Below are 24757 nucleotides of genomic sequence, written 5' to 3'. Positions count from 1 at the left end.
AAGGAAAAGTTAGCACATGTGACTCCATTTTGGTTTGGAGCCCACCATTGTTTAAATGCCAGCACTTCATACACTAGGAGGAGTGATCCTTAGATACTGAATCCCTGTGAAAATCCTCCTTCTTGTCTCCAGCCTGCCTTGACTCCCAGTATCTGGTTTTTGTCAGTCTCTAACTCCCTGTCTCTTGGCCTTGATGTGAGGCCTCCCATCCTGATAATAAAAGTTACTGATGCATGGTCCTAAAGTCCTGTGTAATTAACATACTGGTATAGCACGAGGAATGCACCAAGCAGGGATAGGTGGTAGATAAGACAAGGGTTTGTTTATTGGCTAAGGTTTCCAATGCACGAGGGCAACATGCTTTGCTAAAAGGTATATAACCTTTGTATAATCTACATTCAGGGTCCCCTCCTGGCTAGCAGGGGGGCACCACGCTCGAGCGTAATAAACTTAGTGTCTTTTGGGAACTCTGCAGTTGTGGACTTTGTTTCTGTGCCTCAGCCTAGATTCGAACTGTGCGTGACCTATCAGGTATAATTCGCAGCACTTGTGTGCGTGTCCTATCAGGTATAATTCGCAGCACTGGTGTGCGTGTCCTATCAGGTATAATTCGCAGCACTGGTGTGCGTGTCCTACCAGGTGTAATTTGTAGCACTTGTGTGCGTGTCCTACCAGGTATAATTCGCAGCAGTTGTGTGCGTGTCCTACCAGGTATAATTCGCAGCAGTTGTGTGCGTGTCCTACCAGGTATAATTCGCAGCAGTTGTGTGCGTGTCCTACCAGGTATAATTCGTAGCACTTGTGTGCGTGTCCTACAAGGTGTAATTCGTAGCACTTGTGTGCGTGTCCTACAAGGTGTAATTCGTAGCACTTGTGTGCGTGTCCTCCCAGGTGTAATTCGTAACAGGAATTATTAGTTAAATTGGATAAGATAGGGATCAATAGGAAAATTGAAAGGTGGATAAGGAATTGGTTAAAGGGGAGACTACAACGGGTCCTACTGAAAGGTGAACTGTCAGGCTGGAGGGAGGTTACCAGTGGAGTTCCTCAAGGATCAGTTTTGGGACCAATCTTATTTAATCTTTTTATTACTGACCTTGGCACAAAAAGTGGGAGTGTGCTAATAAAGTTTGCGGATGATACAAAGCTGGGAGGTATTATTGCCAATTTAGAGAAGGACAGGGATACCCTACAGGAGGATCTGGATGACCTGGTAAACTGGAGTAATAGTAATAGGATGAAATTTAATGGTGAGAAGTGTAAGGTCATGCATTTAGGGATTAATAACAAGAATTTTAGTTATAAGCTGGGGACGCATCAATTAGAAGTAACGGAGGAGGAAAAGGACCTTGGAGTATTGGTTGATCATAGGATGACTATGAGCCGCCAATGTGATATGGCTGTGAAAAAAGCTAATGCGGTCTTGGGATGCATCAGGAGAGGTATTTCCAGTAGGGATAAGGAGGTTTTAGTACCGTTATACAAGGCACTGGTGAGACCTCACCTGGAATACTGTGTGCAGTTCTGGTCTCCCATGTTTAAGAAGGATGAATTCAAACTGGAACAGGTACAGAGAAGGGCTACTAGGATGATCCGAGGAATGGAAAACTTGTCTTATGAAAGGAGACTCAGGGAACTTGGCTTGTTTAGCCTAACTAAAAGAAGGTTGAGGGGAGATATGATTGCTCTCTATAAATATATCATAGGGATAAATACCAGAGAGGGAGAGGAATTATTTAAGCTCAGTACCAATGTGGACACAAGAACAAATAGATATAAACCGGCCACTAGGAAATTTAGACTAGAAATTAGACTGGCTGTTTCTGTTGTTAATAAAGGCACTTGAGAAAAAATGTTCCAGCGTCACTGTGCGGTAGATTCATTGTGAAACAGTGACGCTGGAACATTTTTAATAGTGGGGGTAAGTGAAAGCCATCCCCCTCCTATTCTCCACGCCCCACTCCCCAGAGCTGGGGCTGGGAGCAGAACCATGTCTCCAGAAGCAGGGGGATACAGACAAGGTTAAGGGGTGGAGGCTGGGGCCACAGCTGGGCAGGCAGGAGCTGGGAGCGCAGAGTTAGGTGTTTAATTGCAATGATTCTTACTCACATCCACAGTATTAACTGCTTACTGTGTTTGGGGTGGGAAAACCAGGACATATTGGTAGAACCTTTGGAGTATTTTCACCTTCCAAAAGAAGATTAACCAGAGATCATAGGATCAATTTCCTGCCATTACAAGATGAAGACTCTGGTCATTTGTACTTGTTAGTTTCTCTAAAAACCCTGTAAGATAGGAGCCCTTAAATTTCACCAGTAAGTAATATATCTGAATTGACAATATATAGACTATAACATATAATGGGTCCAGAAGTCAGCAGAAGAGCCCCAGGTTTGGGGCGGCAGCCCAGCAGGGTCCCAGGCGTGGGGTTGGCAGGTGGGCGTAATGGGATGGCAGGAGCCAGGACCCCAGGAACGCGGGGCAGCAGCGGAGTTTAATCCTTAACTGAAACCGATAAGCATCAAGCTTATTGGTTAACCAGTTAAACTTTTACATTCTAGATCTAACCCCTGGTGTAGATGCAGCTAAGTCAACAGAAGAAGGTTTTCATTGACCTAGCTACCATGGCTTAGGGAGTTGGAGTTCCTACAGCGACGGACAAAATCTTTCGTCACTAAAGTTTGCCTCTACAATATGGCTCACAGTGGAACAGATATATCGTTGTAGCTATACCACTATAGAGCCCGTAGCACAGACCTGGGGTGTCCACACAGGGGTTTCATGCACTTTAACTAATTCACTTTAAATTCACACCTTTAGATTAATTTTCCTGACTGTCCCTGTGTAGACAAGCCATTAGTCTAAACCAGCAGTTCTCAAACTGGGGTCCACAGACACCCAGTACTCCAGGGGGTCTGCAAGTCATGTCTGGGGCCACTGGCCCCGCTCATCAGCTCCTCCCACTCCCTCCTGCACATCGCAGAACAGCTGTTCAGCAGCATGCAGGAGACGCTGGGAGGGAGGGCGAGGAATGGGGATGGGATGTGCTCAGGAGAGGGGGTGGAAAGAGGCGGGTAAGAGGAGGGGCAGGGGTGGAGCAGAGGCAGGAAAAGGTGGGGCAGGGGTGGGGTTTTGGGGGAAGGGGTGAAGTGGGGGCAGGGCCTGGGGCTGAGCAGGCATTGAGCACCCCTGTGGAAAATTAGAAGCCAGCTTGGGGGTCTGCAAAAATTTTAAATCAAAATGGGGGTTCTTGGGTTGCTAAAGTTTGAGAACCACTGGTCTAAACTATTTAATTCAGGGTTAAATTTAGTAGCCACACTCATTTTTTTAAATTAAAATTGCCAAGCTGTTCGCTGTTCAGATACAGACTATGTGCATTAGTCCATAAATCTATACTATCTATCCATGTGTATGGTTCCACTGAAATATATAGCTTTTATTGTTACATATTACTGATCATACCATACATATTTTTGACTATGTCGTCAGTCTTGTCATACACTTGCAGCAAGTGTGAAAGCAACTGTTCGTTAAATATGTAGAAAATAGTCTACAACTTAATATAATAAGTTGTTCATAAGTGTATCATTTCACTTAACAATAGGGACACTGACAACGTATGTTTCCAGAGCTAATACAGTTTACCTTTTTCTGAACAAAATGTTATTTCCTAGAAAGAAATACAAGCAGCCAAAACATGGACAACTCCTCAACAACAATGTATGCACGGAGAAAGGGAGGGAAATAATTATGCAAAAAACAGATCAAGCTATGAACACATATTTTATCTGCTATATCTACTAGACTGAGGTTGGAGTACTCTTATCCCTCTACAGCAAAGAGCCTGTTGTGATGGTCATCGATAGCCATTGGAACATGATAGATCCCTGCCTTCCCAACACACCATTTGTCAGTTGATTGATCGGATATTATAAGTATCTTTTGTCTCCTTAAAACACATTGCTTCTTTAGAGTATACAAACATTAACCTGCCAAGCAAAGTTGTGGTATTATATTCTCCTCCTCCCTTTTTTTTTTTTTTTTTTTTAATGCACTGTTTTGTGATAATAGCTTCTTCTACTCTCCTGGGCCATTATGGGGCTGATTTGTATTACCTGTCTATTCTGGTTGTAAGCAACATGGGGCAGGGATCATTGTCTTCCTCTAGTTTTGGTATTACATCCAGCACACTAAGAGCACTCAAGAAGCAATTATAAAAACGTTTTTTATAAAATACTCCACAAACCTAAATTCTGGCCATGAACAACTTCATGACAATGCCATTTTTCAATAAAGTCTACAAATACTTAGGGCCAACTTTCTCTTATGTAAACAGGCACAACTTAGCTGCTTTAATTTAATTTGGTCATTGGAGTTTGTATTTATATCTTTGAAATAAAAATAGATGCTGACCTGTACTAATAGGTGGCCCAAGTTGGAGAAACGTGTGTCATTTTCTTTAATATTATTAATCTGCTTCATGAACTGAACCAGTATTTCAACAGCTCCTTTGTTAACCAGTTCATTAAGGAGTACTGCATTTCCAGAAATGAATTTTATTGCTCCCAAGCAATACAGAAAAGCCTCACTGTTTGTTTGTAGATCTTCAAATCTCAGGATCTCCAACAAAGAATCTAAAAAAGAATATTAGTGTTTAGAAAGACTGACATTTATATTTGAACTACTTTAGTTTTAAAAAGATTAACTGCAAAAGAAAATTGGGGTTTACAGTGTTTATCATACTTTTCTCATCAATGGATTGGACAAACCAAGTATTTGGATAGAAACCAGGGGTAATTATTGAAGTATAAGACGTGTATACAAGCTTTGTAGGCACCGTGGTCATCATTAAAATCCTTGGTCAAGGTCTGAAAAACAATTATTGGTTTTATGTGCCTCAATTCTTGAATGCTCAACTTGAGACACCTTTAAAAAGGCCTGATTTTCAGAGAGCACATGCTCAGAACTTTCTGAAAATCAGGCCTCTTTAAGATGGCCACCCAAAAACTGAGGCACCGAAAAATCAATGACATTTTACTGCAGTGCTCCCTGTATACCAGCATTATCAGTAATGTTAGCATAGGCCTAAGCTTAAATGTGCTAGCTAACTGCTGGTCCAGACAATAGGAGGAGTAAATGTGCCCAAAATATCATTTTCATCTGGCATTATTTCCTCCCTATCGCCCAAACAAAACTAAGTAATCAGAATTTTGAAGATATTTCTTACTTGATAATTAAACAAATGTGAGGTCAGTTTTTGAACCTTTAATCTCTAGATAACTGGATCAGTTAAAAAGAAACTAACTAATTTCTGTTTCCAGTCATTTTCAGCATTTTCGTGGACTGAAAAAAAGTCAGCTGTTTGTTTTAATAATTCCTGTTGATGTTCTGTATCCCAGTAAAACATTTAATAAACAAATAAATCACTGAAACAATAGGGAAAAAAACTTTCCAAAGCATTCTTATGTCTTATGTCAGCCATTCCTCCATCCACAAATCAATCCCAAATTATAAACCCTTTCCAGCAAAAAAAAAACCAAAAAACAAAAAAACAACCACCCCACAAAACCCACATTTTTTAACTAAGTAATGAAGAAAGCCATGGGAAGATGGGACCAAAAGCTAAACAATGATGCTTACACAGATATGCTTTATCTGTCTATTCTTACTGAATTAAGTTTTAAGTATTTTAGGAGTTCATTGTATTAAAAATGCAAATGCTTATGTACTATTGAAGGACTGTATGTATTTCCATGAGGAAGGGGGATCACAGCCCTCCAGGAACTAAGAAGAGTGAAAGGTGGGGAAGAGAAGAGGGGGAAGGAAAATTCACTCACAGTATAACACTTCCAAAGAGCTACCATCACCACATATACTGATTCAAACTGGATTTTCCAGGGAACAACAGACAAGGAAAGGATTTTTGGTTCAATAGCCTCACTGACTCAGGGCCTTCTTTCTAATTCTGCAATCTGGCAGAACCTCTGGTCTGGCAGGGCCCAATCCTAAGGAAAGCATTGGAAGGTCTTTGGCCCACTGATGCCCCATCAGACTTGGGTTCTTGGGAGGCTGTGATGAACTTGTACCCATAGGAAAAAAACACCTTGTGCAGGCTTTTAAGGACTATCACCAAACAGAGCCCTTTTTGGAGTGAGGGGGTGATCTCTGGTATGCTTATTGTTTTAATATGTTTTCTCTGTAATGCTTGTAATTAAAGTGCTTGCTTAGAAAGAACTGTGTGATAACTTATAAAACTGTTGGCAAGGAGAGAAGTGAAGCAGGCCTGCTTCGGCAGACAGTCTTTCCTGGGGATACCATAGTACAGTCAGGGAACTGTTCAGCCTGGAAATAACCCAGTCAGAAAGGGAGGAGACACGGCTGGGGAGCCTGGAAACCAAGCCCCGATCTAAACTGGGGGTGGGATGAGGGAGGGGGAAAATCAGTCTAAGTTACGCAACTTCAGCTATGTGAATAATGTAGCTGAAGTCAACGTACTTGGATCGATTTACTGTGGTGTCTTCACCGCGGTGAGTCGACTGCTGCCGCTCCCTCGTCAACTCTGCCTGCGTCTCTCGCAGTGCTGGAGTACAGGAGTCAACAGGAGAGCGCTCAGATCGATCGCATCTAGACTAGACATGATAAATCGATCCCTGCTGGATCGATTGCTCCCTGCCGATCCGGGGGGTAGTGAAGACATACCCCTAGAGTGCATGTCCTTGCTGGATGACAGGGGGGAATATAGGTGCAACTGCCCTGTACTGAGTTACCTCGTGTCTGAACTCTACTGAGTTCCTTGTGGAGTTTTCCTTCCCCGGACCCATCTCCCATAGGTCTTACAATTGGAAGGGATGATCTGGCCAATCCTGCAAACACACACGCTTAACTTTAAGGAGGTGAACAGTCCCATTTACTTCAATGGGAATACTCATTTGTTAAGTTAAGCATGTTTCTGAAGTGTTTGCAGGGCCTAAGTTAAGAAGATACGTAAAAGTTTTACTGAAAACAAAAAATTTAAAACAGGATTGCACATCACTCCCATGCTTTTCCATAATGCTCACATTTTTAGAGTGGGGAATACAGTTACAGCAAATGTCAGCTGTCATAAATTTTCCAAAACATTTGAAGGACAAGCATTTTTACTACTGTATTTCAACATTTATTTTAGTATATATAAAAATGAATACATACCCAATAGACCATCATTTTGAATGAGCGAATCATTTTTCTCATTTCTACTAATTTTAAATACAAGCTTGCAGACATTGAGCAGATTCTTTCCACTTACTTTGAGCTGCAGAGAGACAGAAAGAAGAGAAACAAAAATCACATGTATATTTTGGGGTAAAAGAAAACATTATAATATTTTAGAAGTTAAGTACACCAGAGTAATCTAGTCAGTATGTGGACTTTCTAAAGTTCCTATAGAAGGCATTGACAACTAATCAGACTGGGCCTGATCAGGGACCAAAGTGAATGGGGGTTTTACCACTGACTTCCATAGGACAGAATGAGGTTCAGCATTCAAAGGTTCTAACACCTCAATATTTAAAACAATTTAAGAAAATTTAAACTAGACTACTCTTTAAAAAAAATACAACACATGCTACTTGGGATCAGTTTTTAAAAGATTTTTATCTGACGAATTTGCAGGGTTTTTTGTTTTAATTATTCCTATAGCACAGAAAAATAATCCCCGTCTCTCTTTGTTTGAGCAGGATCCACCGTTTATGCAAAATACAGTGGCTACACAAGAATATGAGATCTGTATATTAAACTCTATGCTAGAAAATAAAATATGATATGAAACAATGTATTTCACCATGAAAGATGCCCTCAAACTTCAGGGACTATCTTAACCAGTTAAGTTCAAGAGGAGAGAGACTTGACAGGAGAAGATGATCAAAGGAAAGAATGTAGGAAACTGTAAAAGGGGAACTGAAAGTTGTAAAGATACAATGACAATCTTTCCATGATTTTTTATGTTCTAATGGAACTGCATTCCCTCTTCTTTTCAAAAACTGAAAAAGATTTCATGGTAAAGTGTCTTTGTGGCCCTTGGCACCCCTGTATTCACACCCTACACACAACTGCAATGATGTTTGTACAAATGCCTTGCAATGTATCCTTTGAAAACAAATACAATGGTCAATATCATTGCAAAATATAAATGTAATAATGCTTATGTGAAATTATGGATACTCATTAATATCATGCTTTAAAGTCTGTGACTAAAAGATATTTAAACCAGGCATATCATGGGGAGTTGATAAACAGGTTTTCTCCAGACAAAGGAAAGAGGTGGACACCTCAAACCAGGTGCGGCCCATATTCAATGGGCTATTCATTTGTATCAGAGACTATAGCAGGAAGAAATAATTTGCATAATAGCAAACCACCAGCAAGGAAGGAACTAGCATGGAGTCTTATCTTCCAGATTTCAAGGCTCCTTTACACAGCATGAAGTAATGAAATTTATCTGGGCGTACCTGTCAGAAAAATACATTTCAAAGGGTCACTGAACTATAAGGAGAGGGGCTGGAGTGAACCCCTAAATTATTCTTCACTTTAAGGATACAAAGTAACTGAGCAATTTGATCTCTGTGATGAGTCCAGGCCAGACCAACCAGTTAAAAGATGGACAGAAGACTGTGGCTGAGAGAAACCATCTTGAATAAAGACTATTTTGCTAGATTAAGTTTTGGACTTTTTAAAGCGTGTTTTCACTTTTATTTATGTGTAACATAAGAACAGTCATACTGGGTCAGACCAATGGTCCATCTAGCCCAGGATTCTGGTATTCTGACAGCGGCCAATGCCAGGTGCTTCAGAGGGAATAAAGGAACAGATAATCATCACGTGATCCATCCCGTTGTCTATTACCAATTTCTTTCAAACAGAGGCTAGGGACATCACAGAGCATGGTTTTGCATCCTTGCTCATCGTGACAGTAACCATCTCTATCTTAATTTCTCTTACTTGGTATCACTTCATTTATGCTTTTTTGTTAATAAACTTGTTTTGCTTTCATTATAAATCATCAGCAACTGGGTAATTTCAGTAAAGTGTTTGCTTCTAGTAAGCTGACAGGTTGAAATGTTATACTTCTCTGTACTGACAGTGAACCTAATACTTTTTTTGTGAGGGTCCAGAATAGATCCTCCAAAGGAAATCCCACTTGCAGACCCCTTGTACAGGAAAACACTCTAAGAGGGTGTTTCACATATTATTCCACCGAACAACTGAAGAATAACTGCCCTAAATTGAAAGAAGCTAAGCCCACACCCTGTCCAGCCCAGGTTAATAAAGCTGTTCTTAACACAGGATCCCAAGAAAAACCTGCAAGTCTCCTGATTAATTTTGAGGGGTCTGACCCATTGGAGATGGACATAGAATTTGTTGAAGCAGCCAAGGTAAACGGCAAAGAATGTACTTGGTGGGTAGACACTGGTGCAGAGATTTCTTTGGTCACAAAAACCACAGTTGAACAGGCAGATATGCTCCCCGCAGAGTATGCAGAACTCCTAGCACTGGGGCAATACAAATTCATTGCACCTTTAGCTAAAGTACCCATGGAGTGGAAAGATCTGGAGAGAACTCTGAGAGTTGTTGTGTTGGATAATACTCCAACGGGAAATGACATTTTATCTATGTCTAAAGCGATTAATATAGTAACTCGCAGCAAAAAGGAATATTGTTCTGTGATCTCAATACAGGATTATGCAGAAAAAGCAGCAGCAGAGCAGGGAAGGGATGGCCCCAGCCCTGGCCCCAGCTCAGTAAGAGAAAGCAATGTGCAAAGCAGAGGAAAGCAGCAAGCATAGGGTATGTCTACACTACGGAATAAGGTCGAATTTATAGAAGTCGGTTTTTTAGAAATCGGTTTTATATATTCGAGTGTGTGTGTCCCCACAGAAAATGCTCTAAGTGCATTAAGTGCATTAACTCGGCGGAGTGCTTCCACAGTACCGAGGCTAGAGTCGACTTCCGGAGCATTGCACTGTGGATAGCTATCCCACTGTTCCCGCAGTCTCCGCTGCCCATTGGAATTCTGGGTTGAGATCCCAATGCCTGATGGGGCTAAAACATTGTCGCGGGTGGTTCTGGGTACATATCGTCAGGTCCCCGTTCCCTCCCTCCCTCTGTGAAAGCAAGGGCAGACAATCGTTTCACGCCTTTTTTCCTGAGTTACCTGTGCAGACGCCATACCATGGCAAGCATGGAGCCCGCTCAGGTAACCGTCACCCTATGTCTCCTGGGTGCTGGCAGACGCGTTACGGCATTGCTACACAGTAGCAGCAACCCCTTGCCTTGTGGCAGCAGATGGTACAGTACGACTGGTAGCCGTCATCGTCATGTCCGAGGTGCTCCTGGCCACGTCGGCTGGGAGCGCCTAGACAGACATGGGCGCAGGGACTAAATTTGGAGTGACTTGACCAGGTCGTTCTCTTTAGTCCTGCAGTCAGTCCTATTGAACCGTCTTATGGTGAGCAGGCAGGCGATACGGATTGCTAGCAGTCGTACTGTACCACCTTCTGCCGGGCAGGCAAGAGATGAGGATTGCTAGCAGTCGTATTGTACCATCTTCTGCCGAGCAGGCATGAGATGTGGATGGCATGCAGTCCTTCTGCACCGTCTGCTGCCAGCCAAAGATGTAAAAGATAGATGGAGTGGATCAAAACAAGAAATAGACCAGATTTGTTTTGTACTCATTTGCCTCCTCCCCTGTCTAGGGGACTCATTCCTCTAGGTCACACTGCAGTCACTCACAGAGAAGGTGCAGCGAGGTAAATCTAGCCATGTATCAATCAGAGGCCAGGCTAACCTCCTCGCTCCAATAAGAACAATAACTTAGGTGCACCATTTCTTATTGGAACCCTCCGTGAAGTCCTGCCTGAAATACTTCTTGATGTAAAGACACCCCTTTTGTTGATTTTAGCTCCCTGAAGCCAACCCTGTAAGCCGTGTCGTCAGTCGTCCCTCCTTCCGTCAGAGCAACGGCAGACAATCGTTCCGCGCCTTTTTTCTGTGCGGACGCCATACCAAGGCAAGCCTGGAGGCCACTCAGCTCACTTTGGCAATTAGGAGCACATTAAACACCACACGCATTATCCAGCAGTATATGCAGCACCTGAACCGGGCAAAGCGATACCGGGCGAGGAGGCGACGTCAGCGCGGTCACGTGAGTGATCAGGACATGGACACAGATTTCTCTGAAAGCATGGGCCCTGCCAATGCATGCATCATGGTGCTAATGGGGCAGGTTCATGCTGTGGAACGCCGATTCTGGGCTCGGGAAACAAGCACAGACTGGTGGGACCGCATAGTGTTGCAGGTCTGGGACGATTCCCAGGGGCTGCGAAACTTTCTCATGCATAAGGGCACTTTCATGGAACTTTGTGACTTGCTTTCCCCTGCCCGGAGGCGCATGAATACCAAGATGAGAGCAGCCCTCACAGTTGAGAAGCGAGTGGCGATAGCCCTGTGGAAGCTTGCAAAGCCAGACAGCTACCGGTCAGTTGGGAATCAATTTGGAGTGGGCAAATCTACTGTTGGGTCTGCTGTGATGCAAGTAGCCCACGCAATCAAAGATCTACTGATATCAAGGGTAGTGACCCTGGGAAATGTGCAGGTTATAGTGGATGGCTTTGCTGCAATGGGATTCCCTAACTGTGGTGGGGCCATAGATGGAACCCATATCCCTATCTTGGCACTGGAGCACCAAGCCGCTGAATACATAAACCGCAAGGGGTACTTTTCGATAGTGCTGCAAGCTCTGGTGGATCACAAGGGACGTTTCACCAACATCAACGTGGGATGGCCGGGAAAGGTACATGACGCTCGCATCTTCAGGAACTCTGGTCTGTTTCAAAAGCTGCAGGAAGGGACTTTATTCCCAGACCAGAAAATAACTGTTGGGGATGTTGAAATGCCTATATGTATCCTTGGGGACCCAGCCTTCCCCTTAATGCCATGGCTCATGAAGCCGTACACAGGCAGCCTGGACAGCAGTCAGGAGCTGTTCAACTACAGGCTGAGCAAATGCAGAATGGTGGTAGAACGTGCATTTGGATGTTTAAAGGCGCGCTGGCGCAGTTTACTGACTCGCTTAGACCTCAACGAAACCAATATTCCCACTGTTATTACTGCTTGCTGTGTGCTCCACAATATCTGTGAGAGTAAGGGGGAGATGTTTATGGCGGGGTGGGAGGTTGAGGCAAATCGCCTGGCTGCTGGTTACGCGCAGCCAGACACCAGGGTGGTTAGAAGAGCACAGGAGGGCGCGATACGCATCAGAGAAGCTTTGAAAACCAGTTTCATGACTGGCCAGGCTACGGTGTGCAAGTTCTGTTTGTTTCTCCTTGATGAAACCCCCCGCCCTTTGGTTCACTCTACTTCCCTGTAAGCTAACCACCCTCCCCTCCTCCCTTCAATCACCGCTTGCAGAGGCAATAAAGTCATTGTTGCTTCACATTCATGCATTCTTTATTCATTCATCACACAAATAGGGGGATGACTACCAAGGTAGCCCAGGAGGGGTGGTGGAGGAGGGAAGGAAAATGCCACACAGCACTTTAAGCACAGCACTTTAAAAGTTTACAACTTTAAAATTTATTGAATGACAGCCTTCTTTTTTTGGGGCAATCCTCTGTGGTGGAGTGGCTGGTTGGCCGGAGGCCCCCCCACTGCGTTCTTGGGCATCTGGGTGTGGAGGCTATGGAACTTGGAGGAGGGCGGTTGGTTACAGAGGGGCTGCAGTGGCAGTCTGTGCTCCAGTTGCCTTTGCTGCAGCTCAACCATACACTGGAGCATACTGGTTTGGTCCTCCAGCAGCCTCAGCATTGAATCCTGCCTCCTCTCATCATGCTGCCGCCACATTTGAGCTTCAGCCCTGTCTTCAGCCCGCCACCTCTCCTCCCGGTCATTTTGTGCTTTCCTGCACTCTGACATTATTTGCCTCCACGCATTCGTCTGTGCTCTGTCAGTGTGGGAGGACAGCATGAGCTCGGAGAACATTTCATCGCGAGTGCGTTTTTTTTTTCTTTCTAAGCTTCACTAGCCTCTGGGAAGGAGAAGATCCTGTGATCATTGAAACACATGCAGCTGGTGGAGAAAAAAAAAGGACAGCGGTATTTAAAAAGACACATTTTATAAAACAGTGGCTACACTCTTTCAGGGTAAACCTTGCTGTTAACATTACATACATAGCACATGTGCTTTCGTTACAAGGTCGCATTTTGCCTCCCCCCACCGCGTGGCTACCCCCTCAACCTTCCCCCCTCCCTGTGGCTAACAGCGGGGAACATTTCTGTTTAGCCACAGGCAAACAGCCCAGCAGGAATGGGCTCCTCTGAGTGTCCCCTGAAGAAAAGCACTCTATTTCAATCAGGTGACCATGAATTATATCTCACTCTCCTGAGGATAACACAGAGAGAGAAAAAACGGATGTTGTTTGAATGCCAGCAAACATACACTGCAATGCTTTGTTCTACAGTGATTCCTGAGTACGTGTTACTGGCCTGGAGTGGTAAAGTGTCCTACCATGAAGGACGCAATAAGGCTGCCCTCCCCAGAAACCTTTTGCAAAGGCTTTGGGAGTACATCTAGGAGAACCGCGAATGCCAGGGCAAAGTAATCCTTTCACATGCTTGCTTTTAAACGATATATAGTATTTTAAAAGGTACACTCACCAGAGGTCCCTTCTCCGCCTGCTGGGTCCAGGAGGCAGCCTTGGGTGGGTTCGGGGGGTACTGGCTCCAGGTCCAGGGTGAGAAACAGTTCCTGGCTATCAGGAAAACTGGTTTCTCTGCTTGCTTGCTGTGAGCTATCTACAACCTCATCATCATCATCATCATCTTCTTCTTCGTCCCCAAAACCTGCTTCCGTATTGCCTCCATCTCCATTGAAGGAGTCAAACAACACGGCTGGGGTAGTGGTGGCTGAACCCCCTAAAATGGCATGTAGCTCATCATAGAAGTGGCATGTTTGGGGCTCTGACCCGGAGCGGCCGTTCGCCTCTCTGGTTTTCTGGTAGGCTTGCCTCAGCTCCTTCAGTTTCACGCGGCACTGCTTCGGGTCCCTGTTATGGCCTCTGTCCTTCATGCCCTGGGAGATTTTGACAAAGGTTTTGGCATTTCGAAAACTGGAACGGAGTTCTGATAGCATGGATTCCTCTCCCCAAACAGCGATCAGATCCCGTACCTCCCGTTCGGTCCATGCTGGAGCTCTTTTGCGATTCTGGGACCCCATCATGGTCACCTCTGCTGATGAGCTCTGCATGGTGACCTGCAGGTTGCCACGCTGGCCAAACAGGAAATGAGATTCAAAAGTTCGCGGTTCTTTTCCTGTCTACCTGGCCAGTGCATCTGAGTTGAGAGTGCTGTCCAGAGTGGTCACAATGGAGCACTCTGGGATAGCTCCCGGAGGCCAATACCGTCGAATTGTGTCCACGGTACCCCAAATTCGAGCCGGCAAGGCCGATTTAAGCGCTAATCCACTTGTCAGGGGTGGAGTAAGGAAACTGATTTTAAGAGCCCTTTAAGTCGAAAAAGGGCTTCATCGTGTGGACGGGGGCAGGTTTACATCGATTTAATGTTGATAAATTCGACCTAAAGTCCTAGTGTAGACCAGGGCATAGAGAACCGGGGGAGGGAGGGGAGGCTGTTCAGGTTGTCAGCCACCAGGGTTTTGTGGGCAAGCAGAAAGCAGACCCCATACTAGAGAGCATCTGTGGATAGATACTCGAGGGGAACCCAGTGATGGGAAATGGGGAAAGATTTTTTTTTGAAGAGAAAGAGTAACTGTACAGGAAATTCCCATGGGGAAAGATAAAAGCCCTGGGAAACCTTACAAGCAACTGGTTGTGCCTGCCCAGCATCATGGGGAGTTATAGTTGCTAGTGTATGAATGTCCTTTTGCTGGTCACTTGGGGGGCAAAAGAAGGTTAAATAAGAATTTAGGGATACAGAATGATGTGGGAGACTATATCAGATCTTGTGAATTATGTTGAAAGAAACCTACAAGACCCCCAAAAGTCCCTCTACAACCACTTGCTAGTGATTCAAGAGGCACTTTATAGGGTAGCAATGTACACTGTGGGGGCTATGCCATTCCCTACCCAAAGGGGAAAAAAATATGTCTTGATGGTGGTGGATTTTGCACTAGCTACCCTGAAGCAGTTGTTCTAACTAAGAGGCTGATTCTGTGCAAAAGCCCTTTTCACTATTTTTAACACAGTGGGTTCCCCTAAGGAGATTTTATCAGATCATGGGTCAAATTTCACATCCCAGCTATCCAGTGAATTATTATGGAAGTTATGTGGAGCTAAACAGTTAAGGACTTCCCTATATCACCCAGAAACAAATGGTTTGGTGGAGAGGTTTTGTGGGACACTGAAATCAATAAAAAGAAAAGGAGTACTTGTGGCACCTGAGAGACTAACAAATTTATTTGAGCATAAGCTTTCGTGAGCTACAGCTCACCTCATCGGATGCATGCAGTGGAAAATACAGTGGGGAGATTTTATATACACAGAGAACATGAAACAATGGGTGTTACCACACCCACTGTAACAAGAGTGATCAGGTAAGGTGAGCTATTACCAGCAACGGGTTACATTGTTTTGCTTTTGAGTGCAGTTATGTAACAAAACAAAAAAAATCTACATTTGTAAGTTACACTTTCACGATAAAGAGATTGCACTTCAGTACTTGTATGAGATGAATTGAAAAATACTATTTCTTTTATCATTTTTACAGTGCAAATATTTGTAATCATAAATAATATAATAAAGTGAGCACTGTAACTTTGTATTCTGCGTTGTAATAGAAATCAATATACAGTATTTGAAAATGTAGGAAAACCAAAAATATTTAATTAATTTCAATCGGTATTATATTGTTTACCAGAGTGATTAATTTTTTAATCGCGATTAATTTGAGTTAATCACCTCAGTTAACTGCGATTAATTGACAGCCATAAATATAATCACTAAAAACTATACCAAGAAGTGCTAAACAGCATCTTTCTAAAAGGTAGACCACCCCTCCACTCCACAAACACCATGCTAAAAAGCTAAGCTGATAGATTTAAAAGCACAGGCTTAGAACTGAGTTTTGTATTTTTTGTGAAATATCGTCCCAAATCCCATACTTTGTGAAAAGCCACCATTGTCAGATTAAGAGAGTTAGAAGGAAATATTCTGATGTCTGATTTTGTAGTTGACAGTTATGACTGAGATTTTAATGTGTAACACTGATGTTGACAGGTTTCAGAGTAGCAGCCGTGTTAGTCTGTATCCGCAAAAAGAAAAGGAGTACTTGTGGCACCTTAGAGACTAACAAATTTATTTGAGCATAAGCTTTCGTGAGCTACAGCTCACTTCATCGGATGCATTCAGTGGAAAATACAGTGGGGAGATTTATATACATAGAGAACATGAAACAATGGGTGTTACCGTAACAGCTCACCTTAAGTGATCACTCTCGTTACAGTGTGTATGGTAACACCCATTGTTTCATGTTCTCTATGTATATAAATCTCCTCACTGTTTTTTCCACTGAATGCATCCGATGAAGTGAGCTGTAGCTCACGAAAGCTTATGCTCAAATAAATTTGTTAGTCTCTAAGGTGCCACAAGTACTTCTTTTCTTTTTACTGATGTTGACAAAACTAAACCAAAACAACAGTTTTAGCTATCAACATTTTATGTAAACAATTCTATTACTATAAACACAAATCATTAAAGAAACTAAATTTAGCTGATAAATAAAGAAAACATGACATGTTACAATTGAAGTTCCCAGTTACAACACTGAATTAAAGGATGCGATGCGAATTTACTAAACTCTCCTTAATTTTAGTAACACATTATGCAAACTATTTTTGTTATGTAAGGTTTTGAATTATATTAATTATAAGGTGTGACCAACTAATCAACTTTTTTTTACTGGGAAAGTTATGATGTAAGCTAATTTAACTTTATTTTTATGTATTTACTAAAAATAAATTGGTACTAAGTTGCCCCTTCTGTCTGGTTATTGCAAAAGCAAAGGTAATGACGCTTTTACTTCATTTTGACATTTTCTGAAAAGCTTCCTACCCACCATCACAACACAATTCTGCTCAAGCTTCCCTGCCCTTGCAGAGATTACACAACAGGAATGTAATAGTCCTATAAGCAGTGACATGCTGTTTCACGCTTGGATCATCAGAGGGACTCATGAAATTACCACTGACAAGGAAGTAGAGAATTTCAAAGTCACTTCTGAAACTACATGGGAGCACAAGTATCATTGTCTTACCATAACAATGACAGTGTTCTCCAGTTTGAGTTGTGCTAATAATTCAACATTTACTTAGTTTTCTATTATGTTTAGACTAAAATCTCAGTTTTGGTGTAAAGTTGTAGAAATCACTAATTTTCATTAAGTTTGGAGTCCTAGGTAAACAAAAATAAAATGAAAAAAAGACTGGAAAGGCAGAGTGATTAGAGCACAGGACATTGAGCTGAAGGACAGTCTTGTGCTTAAGACACTAACCTAGGATTCCAAGGATCAATGCCTAGTTCTGTCAGATTCTCTGTGTGACCCTGGACAAGTCACAATCTCTGCCTCTCCATTCCCTATCAGTATAATGGGGATGATAATATTTCCATTCTCCTTCTCTTGTTTGTCTCATTTGTTTAGATTGCAAGCTCTCCAGGGCAGAGACCATCTCTTATTAAGTACATATACTGGGCTTAGCACAATGGGGTCCCCATTTCAGTTAAGGCCTCTAGATGCTATGATAATTCAATTAAATAATAAATAATAAAATAAAATAATAATGAACCAGAATAGATGGGTATTATTCCTAGCTCGGTCGCTGACTTTCTGATTTGGCCTGGAAGTTACTTAACCTCACTTTCCCCGTATAGGGATAATTATACTTACCCAGCTTTAAAAAAGGTGCTTTGATATCCTCAGATAAAGTTGCTTTATTAAGTACAAGGTATTATAAAACTGAACTTAATTTCCACTGTTTAGTCTTCCGATTCTTAGCAGATCAAAACACTACCGATCTCTATCCTGCAATCACAGGGTGCAAGTCCAGCTCACGTATACATATCTAAGCTAACTCAGGCACTGGAGCAGTGACATTCAGGCAGCACGGGCTGCACAAACCCACATGAAACCCTGGATAATTACTCTGCTAGCTAGCTCATACTGAAGCCCATGCTGCTGTTACTTTACTGCTGTGATGTCCAAGCTAGCTAGATTCAAGCTAGCTCAGATATGTCTACACAAGCTTCAATCACACAAAAGTAGATACATCTTTAAAGTATAGAACACTAAATTAGATAAAAGTTTTCAATCATACATACAGTATATGTGAATCATTGCACTCTTTCATATCACTAAATAGTTTAAGAAAAGACTTACAGCCAGAATCATTCTTGCCAGTTTCAGGCCAAGTGGGTCTGAACCAATGTCAACTAGTTTATATAATATCTTCAGAAGCGCACTTCTTCTTTTAAATCTCTTTCCAAACATGTTTCCTTCTTCCAAGGCTTGATGGAGACTGGTGCAGGCAAGGTAGAGATTTTCTATATTGTCTTCTATTTGTGAGGATGGAGAGGAAAATAAAGTTAATTATCAAGGCCATCCATTCAATCAACAGATACAGACAGAACACCAAAAAGAGAAATGTTTGCAAAATACTACACAAAATAAGGTACCCAATCAATTTTGTAGTGTTCTGATACTTTAATACAAGGGTTTACAAGCATTTTTCATACATCAAATCATTTTTATGTTACTCTTTTAAAAACAATAGCTCTTTTTAAGCCAAGTGATCATAGAGGCTACAGCAACAAGACAAATCAAGACATTTGAGGATAAATCTCAAATGAAACGTTTTTTAATTTGTTAACAACTAGATTGACGAAATATCAACTAGGAACACTTAACCTGTGGTGAAGCTGGAAGAATTCATTAAGGATTTCCATCAAATGCTACAGGCAAAAAGGAACTGACAGCTGAAGAAAGTTATTCTGTCTATAAATCCAACCCACAGACAATCATATGCTTGCTGTTGTATGGGTTTCAAAAATAGATTTATATATGAGTTTTCAGAGCTCTTATACACACCATAGAGGTTCAAGATGAATGCAAATGGATGTTTAAACAGGCATCCCATCTGCTATTCTGAGTGCCTGACATTATTTAGAAACACAACAAAAACAAAACCCACATGAAACTACCAGAAAATCTCTATCCTCACCATAACCCAATCACTCACATATAATCTACATTAGGAGAAAATAACTCACGTCTATCTTCTAAACATTAATTTTCTGTTTAAATATTGGATTTTTTCCCCTTAAGGTTATATCCATTTAGTATTTAAAGTATATCATAAGCTTACTTGAAATACAGTACTGCCATTATTCACATGTATTTTCATAGGTTGCATTCCTCAGTAGAGGCAGAGTAATACGCAAGTGGTTAAAAGCAGTTAGCTCAAACAAATAAAAATCAGTATCAAATTAGAAGGAAAAACTCATCTTAACTTCCGAGGCTTACCAAATTGCCCTATGAAAATGGGCTGGCTGGGTAGATGTTTTACAATATTTTTTGAAAGGATAAAAGGTACTTTTTTTTCTATTTCAACTGCTAAAGAAAAGACAGTTACCTTTTCTGTAACTTGTGTTCTTCGAGATGCGTTGCTCATATCCATTCCACAATAGGTGTGCGCGCTCGCCACGTGCACCGGTGCCGGAAGTTTTTCCCCTAGCAGTACCCGTGGGAGGAGCGCCCCCCGTGACCCCTGGAGCGGCGCCTGCCTGGCACAGTATAAGGGGGGCTGGGCTCCCCCCACCCTCAGTTCCTTCTTGCCAGACAACTGCGACAGAGGGGAAGTAGGGCAGGATGGTGAATAGACAGGAGCGACACATCTTGAAGAACAGCAGTTACAGAAAAGGTAACTATCTTTTCTTCTTCGAGCGATTGCTCATGTGTATTCCACAATAGATGATTCCAAACTATATCTGTTGGAGGTAGGTAGGAGTTCACAAACTCTTGGGGTGGAGTACGGCCCTGCCGAACCCAGCGTCCTCCCTGGTCTGGGAGACGATCGCGTAATATGAGGTGAATGTGTGAACTGAAGACCACGTGGCAGCCCTACAAATGTCCTGAATGGGGACATGGGCCAAACAGGCAGCCGACGAGGCCTGTACCCTAGTCGAGTGTGCCCTCACAACTAGTGGGGGAGGGAGTCCTGCCACATCATAACAGGTACGGATACACGAGATGATCCAGTTAGAGAGCAGCTGACAGGAGATTGGCCGACCTTTCATGCACTCAGCCGAGGCAATGAACAGGTGCAAGGACTTCCTGAATGGCTTCGTCCGCTCCAGGTAGAAAGCCAGAGCCTGTCTCACATCCAGCATGTGGAGGCAGTGCTCCTCATTGGACACATGGGGCTTGGGGCAGAGGACAGGAAGAAAAATGTCCTGACCCATGTGATAGGTGGAGACCACTTTCGGGAGAAACAAAGGGTGTGGTCAGAGCTAGACATTATCTTTATGAAACACGTGTACGGGGGCTTGGAGGTCAGGGCCCTGAGTTCCGAGACCCGCCTAGCCGACGTGATCGCAACCAGGAAGGCCACCTTCCACGAGAGGTATGACCAGGAGCACGTAGCTAGCAGCTCAAATGGTGGCTCCGTGAGTCAGGCCAACACCAGGTTTAGGTCCCACTGTGGGACTGGGGGCCTAACATACGGGAAGAGACAATCCAACCCCTTAAGGAATCAGCCAGCCATAGTATGGGCGAATACCGTATGGCCCTGCACTAGCAGATAGAAAGCCAATATGGCCGCCAGGCGCACCTTGACTGATGAGAGCGCCAGGCCTTGGGCTCTAAGGTGAAGGAGGTAAGTCTAGAATAAACTGGATCGGGGCAGCCACCAGAGAAACTCCCCACTCGTCTGCCCATCTGGAAAACCGAGACCACTTCCCCAAGTAGGATCGGCATGTGGAGGACACGCTGAACCCCTTCCGAGCAAGTCCTTTCCTCCCTACCTAACCATTGAGCAGCCACGCCGTGGAGTGCCACTAGGCTGGGGTGGAGGCAGCGGCCCTGGGCCTGGGAGAGCAGGTCTGAGCGGGACGGCAACTGTCATGGCAGCGCAGCCACCAGGCCCGTGAGGGTCCCGTACCAATGCTGCCTGGGCCATGCCAGGGCAATCAGAAGGATCCGGGCCTTGTTCGTCTTTAACTTTTCCAGGACCCTGCCAAACAGTGGGAACAGGGGAAAGGCATAGAGAAACTGGCTTGACCAGGATAGGAGGAAGGCATCAGATATAGTGCCCCGTCCCAGCCCGCCCCGGAGCAGAACCAGGGACAGCAACAGTTCTGCCGAGTCATGAACAGGTCCACTTGAGGAGTTCCCCACACTTGGAAAAATCTGTGCACCACCTCTGGGTGGAGAGACTACTCGTGCTAAGAGGATAAGTCCCTGCTCAAGGGATCCGCCTCCGTGTTCCAGGCGCCTGGCAGATGTTGTGGGCTCTACAAAAGTCCCACAGCCTGAGGGCTTCGCGGCAGAGGATCTGGCCCTGCCTCGCCTGTTGATGTAGAACATCAAGGCTGTGTTGTCTGTGACGACCCTGACCACCCGGCCCTCCAGGTCATGCATGCCAGCCGTACTGCCCTGAGCTCCTTGACATTTATGTGGAGGGTCAAATCCTGAGCCGAACACAGATCTTGGGTCTGAACGTTCCCCACATGAGCCTCCCATCCCAGGTCTGACGCGTCGGACACCAGTTCCAGCGACGGGGCCCTGCCCCTGAATGGGATCCCTTGGAGCATATTTCTCGCAGAGGACCACCACCTTAGGGAGGCGATCACTGGCTCAGGCACCGTGAGGACTTCGTCCGTCCTGTCCCTGGCCTGGGAGAACTCTGAGGCCAACCAGAAAGGGAGGGGCCTCATCCTGAGTCTGGCGTGATGGACCACACACATGCACGCCGACATGTGACCCAAGAGCTGGAGGCACGCTCTGGCTGTCGCACCGGAAACCTGGTGACAGGTTTGAGACTCTGAAGGGGCTCATCGTCACTGTCCGGTGGGAGGGAGGCTTTGGCCGAAGAGGCATCCAGGACTGCCTCGATAAACTCTATGCGTTGTACCGGGCCCAACATGGACTTTGTGTTGTTTACCAACAGGCCCAAAGTAGTGCATGTGGACAGAAGGAGTGCCACGTGATCCGGCACCTGCGACCGGGAGCTGCCCTTGACCAACCAGTTGTCCAGATAAGGGAAGATCTAGACACTCCCGGCGTCTGAAGTAGGCTGCCACCACCAACATACATTTCGTGAATACCCTCGGGGCAGTGGACAGGCCAAATGGGAGGACCGTAAATTGGTAGTGTTCCTGCCCCACTATGAAACAGAGGAAGTGTCTCTGCCCCTAGAATATATGAATGTGGAAGTAAGCATCCTGCAGATAGAGGGCAGCGTACCAGTCCCCAGGATCCAGGAAGGGAATGATGAAGGCTAGGGAGACCATGCAGAACTGGAGCTTCACCATGTACTGGTTCACGCCTCGCAGGTCCAAGATGGACCTGAGCGACCCCTTTGGCCTTTGGGATAAGGAAATAGCGGGAGTAGTACCCCCTTGCCTTTGAACTCAAGGGGGTTTGGGCAGGGAGGAAGTAAACTGGAGGTTGTATCCCTGGAAGATGGTGTTCAGGACCCATCAGTCTGAGGTCAGCCACGACCACTCCGGGAGGAAAGCACACAACCGATTGGAGAAGGGAAGCTTTACTGAGGGTAGATCCCTGATGAGAACTGGCAGGGCGCCCCCAGGCATCCCGTCAAAACTGCCTTTTCCCTGTCTACTTACCCTTCGAGGACCCAGGCTGGGGGGCAGGCCAAGACTGCCTCTGTGGGTACCTCTTATAGTCCCGCAACTTCTTATAAGCAGTCTCCTATTTTGAGTGGGTGGCCTAAGCAGGAGTCTGCTGCGGCTCGAACTTAGGTTTAGCTGGAGCCAGAACATAAAGACCCAGAGTCTGCAGAGTCGTGCGGGAGTCTTTCAGGCCATGCAGCTTTGTATCCATTTGTTCCGCAAATGGAGCTTTGCCATCAAACGGGAGGTCCAGCAGGGAGGTCTGTGCCTCGCTGGACAGCCCAGAAAGCAGCACCCACAACACCCATCTCATGGACACAGCGGAGGCCATGGACCGCGCAGCCATGTCTGCCACATCCAAAGCTGCCTGCAGGGTTGCCCTGGCAGCCCCCTCCACCAGCACTTTGAACAGGGAGCAGTGCTGACTAGTCCATGGCGCCGACGGGTCGCCACACACCAACACCGCAGTGCCAGGTGCCGACTTGGAGCGGCGGTCAGCGCAGACTCCATGAGGATAGTCCGGAGCCTAATGTCCCTTTCTCTCTTGGTCTGAAGCTTAAACGACTTGCAAATCTTGCAGTGATTGCGGAGATGGGTTCCCCCCCAACAGCGCAGACAGTCCATGTGCGGATCACTTACTGGCATAGATGGCCTACAAGTGTCGCACAACTTAAAACCCGGGGCATGGGGCATGCCCGGGCCCAGGTGTTCTAGCTAAACTAAAACTAACTAACTACAGGTACCAACACTGAACAAACAAGCAGTTCTGAGGACGAGCTATAGCAAAGCTGGAGTAGAGCAGTTCCGACGCACCTTCACTGGCGGCAAGAAGGAACTGGGGGTGGTGGGGAGGGAAGACGCCACTCCAGTGGTCACCAGGGGCGCTCTCCTATGGGTACTGCTAGGGGAAAAACTTCCAGCACCAGTGCACGTGGCGAGCATGCACACCTACTGTGGAATACACATGAGCAATCACTCCAAGAACTTTTAAAAATACAGTCAAACCATACAGACTAGGACCTTAACTTCTGTATTTTATTAGAGTGAATTTAGCATTCATGAGAGGTTCTAGATTGACAGCAATAGAGAATAAAATGCTTTATTTATCCACAAAACAGGTACAGCTCCGGCATCGTCAATGAAGGCTTCCCCATCCTGTCTCATCAATAAGCTTCAACCTTGAACTGGAAGGATTATTCCTCTAAATGATGTGATAGACAAAAACTCTCTCATTTCACGATTGCATCTTTGGCATCTCTCTTGGGACAATTACGATCAATTGTGGTAGTGGTATCTACGCTGTGGATAGCTGTCCACTGAGAACTGGACTGAAGCTACCAATTCATTTCACACAGGTAGAGAACTAGAGTACTTTTTCCACTGCAAAGATTTACAGCTAGTATACTAACTTGTCCATATCAGAAAAAGCAAGGTCATGATATATGTGATGCGAAAATGTCAAATCTAAATACGCTTTCTAATCTATATACAGTCTTATACCTACTGATGAAATATATTACTTATTACCTACTCCTTGTAGGAGTGGTGGAGAGGGGCGCTCGTGAGCGCAACTGTGCACGCACGCACACACACACACACACAGATGTGAATTCCAAGGCAAACACATTTTAAAAACAGATAAAATTGAGAGTACGTATCAGCAATTTGTTAAATGTATAAACAGATTACATGAATTATCCCCAAAACAAATATCACAAACCCAGAACTTTCAAAGGTTTCTTTTGAAAGAAGTCCAACCATGTTAAGATATGGAAATGCATAGATGATGTACCCAAACAACCTTAAATTCACCTTCTAGTAATGTCATGAAGTACCCATACGATGATGATTAGGGTATAATAGTAT

At 44.4% G+C, this 24757-nt stretch overlaps 1 protein-coding gene across 1 annotated transcript in view; it reads right to left on the bottom strand.

Moving 5' to 3' along the window:
• Positions 1 to 24757, bottom strand: part of ARMC2 (armadillo repeat containing 2) — a 136079-nt gene that overhangs the window by 64050 nt on the left and 47272 nt on the right. Inside the window, exons 9-11 of the mRNA XM_077812906.1 lie at positions 18420 to 18595; positions 7189 to 7291; positions 4414 to 4634 (exon numbers count right to left, since the gene is read on the bottom strand). Coding sequence (XP_077669032.1) covers positions 4414 to 4634; positions 7189 to 7291; positions 18420 to 18595 — 500 coding nt within the window. The remainder of the gene's footprint in view (positions 1 to 4413; positions 4635 to 7188; positions 7292 to 18419; positions 18596 to 24757) is intronic.

The sequence above is a fragment of the Eretmochelys imbricata genome, chromosome 3, assembly GCF_965152235.1.
Source record: "Eretmochelys imbricata isolate rEreImb1 chromosome 3, rEreImb1.hap1, whole genome shotgun sequence".
In the NCBI taxonomy this organism is placed as follows: domain Eukaryota; kingdom Metazoa; phylum Chordata; order Testudines; family Cheloniidae; genus Eretmochelys; species Eretmochelys imbricata.
This window is presented reverse-complemented; position numbering and strand designations above follow the sequence as displayed.